Here is an 8,495-nt window from a genome sequence, read left to right as displayed (position 1 = left end):
GGATAGTACCGACCCCCCTCCCGCGGGAGCGCGTTGAAGCATTAATAAATCTATAAGCCGAGGAGGGAAGTAAGGCTGAGGCAGAGCGCGCAGCTACGGCGATGCGTGGGGATCGGTGGCGCCGGCGCCAGGGGCAGCAGTAGCGGCACAACCGGCCAACACTAGAGGCCACCACGACGGGGAGATCGTGGTCCTCTCCCGTAAACACACTCGCCTCCACCGCCGCCTCCCCCTCCGCGCCCTCCTGCTTGGCGCCCAAGGCCGCTCCGCCTGCTATGTGACCGCGAGGCTACGGAAGAAAGGGTACTGGGGAGACCAGGCTCGCTCCGGGAGCACCTGGGGCCAAGTTTGCGGCCACTTCTGCAGGCGCTCCCTCTTAGCCTCGTCCGCCCGTTCTTGCAGCCTAGCTGGCCAGAGCGCCCTTTGCTTTCTCGCGCGCCTAGTTAGCCTCAGATCCCTGCGACCATGGTGACGATGGAGGAGCTGCGGGAGATGGACTGCAGTGTGCTCAAAAGGCTGATGAACCGGGACGAGAACGGCGGCGGCGCGGGCGGCAGCGGCGGCCACGGCACTCTGGGGCTACTGAGTGGTGGCAAGTGTCTGCTACTGGACTGCAGACCGTTCCTGGCGCACAGCGCGGGCTACATCCGAGGCTCGGTCAACGTGCGCTGCAACACCATCGTGCGACGGCGGGCAAAGGGCTCGGTGAGCCTGGAGCAGATCCTGCCCGCCGAGGAGGAGGTGCGCGCCCGCCTGCGCTCTGGCCTCTACTCGGCGGTCATCGTTTATGACGAGCGCAGCCCGCGCGCCGAGAGCCTCCGCGAGGACAGCACAGTGTCGCTGGTGGTACAGGCGCTGCGCCGAAACGCCGAGCGCACCGACATCTGCCTGCTCAAAGGTAAACTCGGGCTCCGGGCGCCAGCCGGAGGGTGGGCGTAGAGGGGGCTGGGCGGCCTGTGCTTTCTTGGCTTGGGAAGGAGTACTCGGAGTGGCCGCGGGAATCCCGGTGCGCCCCTTTGTGAGTGTTGGTGGGCACAGGTTTGAAAGGTTTCTTTGCGTGCTCCAAGTCCTCCTCTGAGACAGTAGGAGAGCGTTCACCAGGTCCCCAGCAATCCCGCAGGGTCGTAGCTTTTATTGCACTCACTAACGGTCCTGGCCCCAAAGGTGAGTCGGCTACTCTGTTTGGCCGGTCTTCGAGTCCCAGGAAGTGTCCCGAAGTACCACTGGGAGGGTGGGGACAAGATAAATCTGTTGGTTTGGCGGGCCAGGGCCCTACACTGAGTCCGACCGGGAGAACCCGTGAGGTGGGGAAGAGAGGGTGGGCACCGAGGTGAAATCGGCCCCACTGTTGGTCTGTAAACCGGCCCTTGGTAATGTAGACGGGGAGAATAGGGTTGCACACATTGTGTGCTGCGATCTATATCTCGTCTGCTGCGGCTCCGAGCTCCGCCTGGAAGGTGGCCAGTCTACCGCCCCGGGCTAAAGCCGGCTCCAGGAGCGGGAACCTGGGAGGCCTGGGAGCACGGGGGTGCCGGGCGGAACTGGGCCTCTGCCGCCGGCACATCTCGGCCGCCGGGACTGACCTTTTGTTCAGAACCGATTTCCGACTATCCGATGGTAGCGTGTGCCTGATTTAAGTGAACGCTGGCGAAACTCGGCGACTCGGGTGTCTTTTCATATTTGGAAGTCGGAAACCCGGAAAGGACCGCGTGCTTTTCGAGTCACTGGAGGAACCTTGCGCCCGCCGCACCTGCTGGGCCGGGTCCGCAGCCTCCCTGGTGCCGGGAGCAGGCAGGGCGCGTGGGGTTCGGGCGCCCCCTGCTGCGCTGCGGCCCCCCCCCCCCGCACCCCCGGCGGCGGCGTTTAGCGCCTTCTTTGGCGCGGGTCAGGTCCAAGCTTCCGAACCCCGGAGACGTTTCCTACTCCCCTCCGATCACAGGACGGCCTCTGTCCCGGAGGGCGCCCCTAGCCCCCCTCCCAACTTTCCTCTTGACCTGTCCGCCGGAGAGGAAGAGAGCTGGAGGGGGCGGAAACCTCTCCCCGCCACCCCTTCCAAAAAGCACAACAAAAACTGCTCAGTGCGGGCGAGCCCGGGTTGCCCCCGCCGAACAGCGGGGGGCTTTGTTCTCGGCAGTTGTTTCCTGCCCATTTGACCTGTCAGCTGCTGGGGACATGCTGCTGCTGCCCTTTGGTTGAACTGCTAAGGCGATTTTGCTGATTTTTCTTTTATTTTCCGTGAGGGCCGTCTTTTACACCTCTAGTTGAGCCCGGGCCTCCTCCCTTGTCGCCAAAGAGCTCTAAGAGAAAATGCCAGGAAGGAGCTTGTCCCGGAAGGCCCGGCCCTGAGCTGTGCGAGCGGCGCACAGGGAAGGGCCGGCGTCTCCTGCCCTGGGCACCGAGAGCTGCCTGGTCCTGCGTAGACCACGAGGGTGGGAGACTACGCTATTGTTTGATCTTTTCGGCACTGATGGGAGGGATGAGAGTAATTCCCCTGGGACGCAAGTCCCTCAGAGTGGCCCGGGCTGGCCGGAGTGTCCTCCGTACCACGCTGCCCGCAAGTGCTCCCCGATTCCAGGTGCGAGAGCGCGCCTTTCCTCGGGGCCTCCGAATCCAGGACTGCAGTAGGGCTCGAGCCCACGTGGAGGCTGGGTTTGTTTTGTTTTGTTTTCCTTCCTGGAAGAAATTCGGAGCGGACCGCCTTAGAGCGGCAGCTCCAGGACCTGAGCACTTTGGGCTTCCCCGAAGCTCAGAGCTTAATCCTGGTCTTGGGGAGGGAGGCGTTATTTTTAAGGTTTACCCTTCAGGGCTTTTGGCACCATCCTGTGCCTTCTAAAGCTTGTCTGGCGTTACCCAGAGCCGCTGACAAGCCGCTCAGCGATGGAGATTCCAGGCGAGGGAAATGCCTAGATAGGACAGACTCTGGGGAAAATGACAGTCCTTTGGTGGGTGGCAAGGTGCCTGGCCAAGGGAAAGGGGGTATACTAAGGGCTGTTCCTTCCCGAGGCAGGCACTGCCTCTGTTGTCTGCCCCATTCGAGGAGGGGGCACCATCCTCTGTGTCTCAAAGTGGACTAACTCTGAGATGGATCCTCTCTAAGCTTGGGCCCAGGGTTTAGCTTCTGTTTCTCCAGAAACAACCCCCTTCCACCTTCTGCCCCCAATAGCCTGTTCAGCTGCATCTTCACAAGCCCCAGGAGCTGCCCCTGGAAGCGAGCGCCTAAAAGCGGTGGGGGGGATCTTCAGTGCCCTCTGGGGTGGTTAACATCTGCGTGGTTAACTGGGCGGTATTGTGTTCAGCTGAGCTGATCTTGATGTCTGCGCTAGGCAGAGGCCATCTTCCTCCTGTTAGCTCTCTAATGAATTGTCATCCCTAGAGAGGACAGAAAAAATTTCTGCTCCCGCAGCCCTGGGAAAGGCGCCGCCGTCTGGAGCAGGAAAGCTAGGTGTCTCCTAAATCTCCAGCTACGGAACTGGGCCAGAAGCCAGGGCCTCAGAAGAAATGTGCTTTCGTGCAAGGGGACTGTGGAATAGAGACCTAAAGGGGAATATTGAGAAGCAAAGGAAGATAAACTCGCCCCTTAGATTTTCTTTCGTACATGCCTGAATTAAGGCTTGCAAAATTTGGTTCCCACCAGAATTGTTCATTTTATCTTCCATCGTGAGGGTCTTTATTTCATGGGCGCTGGTGCCTGTGGGTATCAGTGGGCTGGACAGGAGGCTATCAGAAGGCCTGATGTTTGGTGTCTGCCACCCTGGGGGGGCAGGACTGGGCAGTAAAAACAGCAGGATATTTTCAGAAGTGGTATCATCTTTCCCAGACACAGCTATCTAATTCTACTACTGAGTTGCATTAAAAATTCAGTCTATTTATGCTCTGCTGAATATGTTACTTGGTACAGGTAGTTACGGACTAATACTACAATTGAAAATTCGTCAAGACAGAAATGAACTTATACCAAAAACTGCTATCTGGACTCTATGTTTCCTAATATGACCCAAGGTTTGCTAAAGGCTGTAACTAAAATCCTATACTAGTTTCGTCTTGTTGCTAGTAAAAGCTTCCCAATGGGGTAATTTTTTTTAAAAAAGCTCATTTAGTTTAAAATTCTTTAAGTCATTTTTAGGGTGAGTTTAGACATTTCAGGTTTCACAGTACACACCTCTTTGAAATCCCCGTCTGTCTTCTTCACAAATCCTTGGAGTAGAAGTTTAGACTTCCCTGGTTGTTAGAGACAAACAAAAAAAGAGCATTTTCTTACCCTACTAGAAGTCATTCTTTATGTCCGGTATCCCCAAATAACAAATCAGTCTGCTACACAAAAAGATTTCAGGTATAACGATGTGATCTTTTTTTTTTTTCCTTCTGTCTAAAATTCACCTCAGTTCATGACCTCTGTCCATTCTTATTCAAGTCCTGCTCTAAAGGTTGTCCTGGAACAGTTTAAGAAATTGGAAGGATCACCTAGATATTCTGGTTTCTCCCTCCAGGTTGCAACTCAAAGGACTCTGCAGTACTCAGTAGCCAAGGGTTTAACCCTGTCATCTCTGATGTCACCCTTTCTGTAGAAAACAGCTGGCAAGGCCAGTGGTGACTTGTCCGCTTGTCATCTCCTGACCCCCATCTTTGCCTTCTCTTCCCCAGCTCAGTGGCATTAAACAGCGTAGTCCTGGGGGGTGCCAACTTTGCACTCCTTTTCTACCCAATAGGACCATAACTAGCTTTTCAGTTTGCAAATATGACACGATGCCAAGGGCAGTTAAGGATTAGAATTATTAAATGGTAGCCCTTAAAGATAATTTCCAACCCCTGTTGTAATTCATTAAATAATAACAACGAATGAAGCAAACTTAACTGCTCTTGACATCATTTAAATTGCATGTTTCCAGCCCACAAAAGTAACTGAAGACTGGGCCCAAGGGTAAGTTGAGAATGTGAACTTGATCCCCACGGAGGCCCTAACAGTTTCCGTGGGCTTGTCCCAGATACGTAGAGGTGAGGTGGGTGGCACCTACTAACAATGGGCTGCACCCCCAGAAACTGAAGGAGAAAGGCTGGCCATTTTAAGTAGCCAAGAAATTATTTTGAAAAATTAGAACATCTGAAACCAGAGAGCTGGTTTCCTTCCTGGGAGGCCGTTGCTGGCTAACAAAGAGGAAGCATGACGGGAGGAAAAGTTCATTCTCCAGCGGAAGCCAGTTTGCTGAACGTAGCAAATCGCACAGAAGGACTGGGAGGGGCTGCAAATCAAATCGAGCCCCCAGCTTTGCGTTAGGTGTCAGCCAGCTGGCAGGAAGGTACAGGTGTCTCTGTGGGCAGAGCCCCAGAGCCTGGTTAGGTAGATTTTAAATACTGCTCAGGGTTTACATGGGGGCTTAGTAAGGCAGCACTCCCGTAAAATGAAGTTCCCAAAGACAAATGACCTTCAGACAACCCCAGACTTTCTTGCTGGGCAAGGGCAAGGGCAAGGCCATGAGCCCTGTCTGGGAACAGGTGCTATTCTGAGTGTTAAAAGGGGATGGTGGAAAGTGGCCGCCCCACAAAGATGCATGATGACAGTCACCATCCAGTGATAGTCTTCCCATCACAGAGCCATTAGGAGTCCTATTATGATGATACTATCAGCACTATATCAATGTGCCCTTTGTAAAGTACTTACACATACATTATCTCCCTGGGGGTGAGGAGGGGTGTGGTGAAAAGCTTGTGACCAGAGGTCATTATTTCCACTAAACTTTGAAAATTGCCTCCTTGCTCTGCGCACGGAGCTAAACAGTCGATGGATTGATTCCTCAAGTAAACTTGGTGAAAATCATACGTTTCCCCTAGACTTTCAAGTTTTAAAATTAACATGAGAAAATGAGAGCTTTAAGAATGGAAAATAGATTCTTAAAGGACATGCGAAAAAACAGGTTAAAATTAGTAGGAAATCTGTTACAGAATTACGTTGAATAGGATATTCAAGAAATTCAATTCATACGTTCAGGAGGAGGACATAGGAAAAACAGGTCGACACTCGTTGGCATATATCTGTTAGGAATTTTTATGTAGAAGATAGAAATGTAGACTTTAGGCAGCTGCTGCACTGGTGCTGGCAAAACTGACGAGCCAATAAGTGGATCCTGGTTTCTTAGAATCAGAGACTATTAGAACTCAGAGATCGTATATTTTGAGGGTGTGGATAAAAGAGGGCTTAGGAAAGAATGTTCTTCCCACAGCTAGAGCCGAGTCTTGCACCTACATCTGTTGTCACCTGTTTCCCTTGCACACCTGCTGGCGGCAGGGGACAGAGACCCAACTCCTTCCCAGGCAATAGGAGGAAGCTTTTCCTTTCAGGAGTTTTGGTTAAAACTTGGTGATGGAAAACTAGTTGTTGGCAAAAAGAGCTGTGGTTATGGTACTTGCACCAACTTGGGGAAGGTAAGAGGGACTGAGGGGAAGAAGTGTTAGAATAGTCTTTTCTGCACCCAGTCTTTTAAGCAAATACATTTTAATTTACATCGTGGCCCACGTGAGGGGGGCTAGCACACCTACAAAAGTGCATGCAATGAAACCCTCTTCCAATGCAATGCGTTCCACCACTTCCTCTTCTACTGTATTCTATGTTTTGAAGAAGGCTGGTCATTCATGATTTTTTCATGGCAGCCTGTGGTTAGAAAAACCATGGGAGAGAAGCAGAGTTTGGTGAAATGTCAGGATTAGCTCTGCTTTTGCATGCAAAATCCATCCTTACCAGATAAAACCCGACAGGCAGTGCCCCCAGGGCAAGGAAGGGACCCCAGGAAGGGGTGAAAAGCAGAGATGGCCAAGCTTGAATGAAAGTGAGGTTAGACGTCTGGCTTTGGGGCCACCAGGCTGAGGCTGACCCTGCCCTCTGCTGTGTGGGACCATAGGCAGGTTCTTGGGGTCCTGCGCCTCCGTTTCCTATTCTGTAAAGTGGGAGTGATCATACTTTCCGCAGGGGCTGTTTGGGCACAGATGTGGAAAGAGCCTGGCACAGTGTAAGTATTCCTCCTTACAGGGGCTAATTTCTGTTAACATCTATTTGATACCCAGACACCATTTTGGGGGGTGTGAACTTGGGTGGTTTCTTCCACCTGGTGGACAGACTCTGACTTGCAGACATCCTTGTGTGTGACCTTGACAATATCCTTCAGGGCATGTTGTTCTCATTGGTGGTCCTGGCCTGAGGGCAGCTCAGGGCCCACCAGAAGGAAATCCCACTGGCAGTAGTGAAATCCTTCCAGTCACCTGTCCCTTAAATTCATCTTCTTCACTTTGTTCCCCTATGCTTGATTCCACCATAGGGAAGTGACTTTTCAGTAATCATTTTTCTGCTCCAAACTAATGGTGTCTGTTCCAAACAGTTGGTGTCTCTCTGTTATGATCAGCCTAGGGGAGAAGGACAAGTGGCCCCCTCAGACCTGCTCTAGCCTGACCTCCACTTTCTGGGCCACTTGGGTCCTACTGACTCAGCTGTCTGTCCTTCCTGCCACACCAGGCCGAGGTCAGCAGCTGCCTCCAGGTCCACCAAGAGGTTTCTGCTGAGCCAGCGGCAGGACCAGGAAGGGAGGGTAGAACTCAGGCCAGGTGCTACCTGCCCGTCCTCTCTGTCTTATCTATCGGGTCTCAAGCCCCAGAAAGCATTCTGTCAAAAACCTAGTATGTTGCCAGCATTCCCCAGCCCACTAGTTCTTCTTTGGTCTTTGCGAACCCCTGCTGAAGGCATCGCTGGATGTAGGCTCCAAGAAGGGCCGGCTTCACCGTGTGTTGCCTGGTGTCAGGCGTGGAGCACTGGCTACAGGAATCAGTTCTCCAAGGACTCCGGGCAGGGAACTTTTCACAATCACCATGCATAGGCACCACCTGTGTCTTACCTTTCTTTTAAAAATATGCTTTGATTGCTCAAATTATGTAACAAATAAGGATCATTTTGTTAAAACACTTCCAAATTCTGTGGAAGTGCTCAGTGAGTGAAGGCTTTTGATCAGCGCCCACTTGATACGACTATGGTTTGTTAATCTCTGGGGTTCTCCTTCCATTTTCTCCCTGGAAGAGCTCTGACCCACGCATGCATGGCAGAGGCCTCCAGGGACTTCAGCTACGGACTTGCGCTGACTCCTCTTACCCTGAACAATCACTGCATTTTGGGCAGTGGTGCTGGCAGCTTTATAAGGACAGGGGGCAGGGAATGGGGCTACCATGGGAAAGAGGGGGTGCTCCTCTGATGTGGCCCCTAAGGCTACCAGCACATGTGAAGCTGTCAGCACTGGCCCCACCGGCAGGTTTCCATCCAAGGAGGCTGTGGTCACTGTGACTCAGCAGGAACGAGTGCCTGTGACCAGAGAGAGATCCATTTATATCCTCAGAGAGGGAGTGGAGGGGAACAGAGAGGCCTTCCGATCAGAGAGGAAAAAATGTATGCCCTGTTTCTGCAAGCCTTATGATGTGTCAGAGAACCATTTTCCTTCCTCTCAGAAGCAGTAGGAAGCAGTTTT

General features: G+C 52.8%; 1 protein-coding gene across 1 annotated transcript in view; it reads left to right on the top strand.

Annotated features, from left to right (window-relative positions):
* Positions 1-67: 67 nt before the first annotated feature.
* DUSP4 (dual specificity phosphatase 4) overlaps positions 68-8,495 on the top strand; it is a 12,519-nt gene continuing 4,091 nt past the window's right edge. The window contains exon 1 of the mRNA XM_003797666.3: positions 68-898. Coding sequence (XP_003797714.1) covers positions 466-898 — 433 coding nt within the window. The 5' untranslated portion in view covers positions 68-465. The remainder of the gene's footprint in view (positions 899-8,495) is intronic.

This window comes from Otolemur garnettii, unplaced genomic scaffold (genome assembly GCF_000181295.1).
Source record: "Otolemur garnettii isolate 467f Iridium unplaced genomic scaffold, OtoGar3 scaffold00121, whole genome shotgun sequence".
Taxonomy (NCBI): domain Eukaryota; kingdom Metazoa; phylum Chordata; class Mammalia; order Primates; family Galagidae; genus Otolemur; species Otolemur garnettii.
The sequence above is the reverse complement of the archived record's forward strand: the minus strand, read 5'-3'. Positions and strand labels throughout refer to the sequence as shown.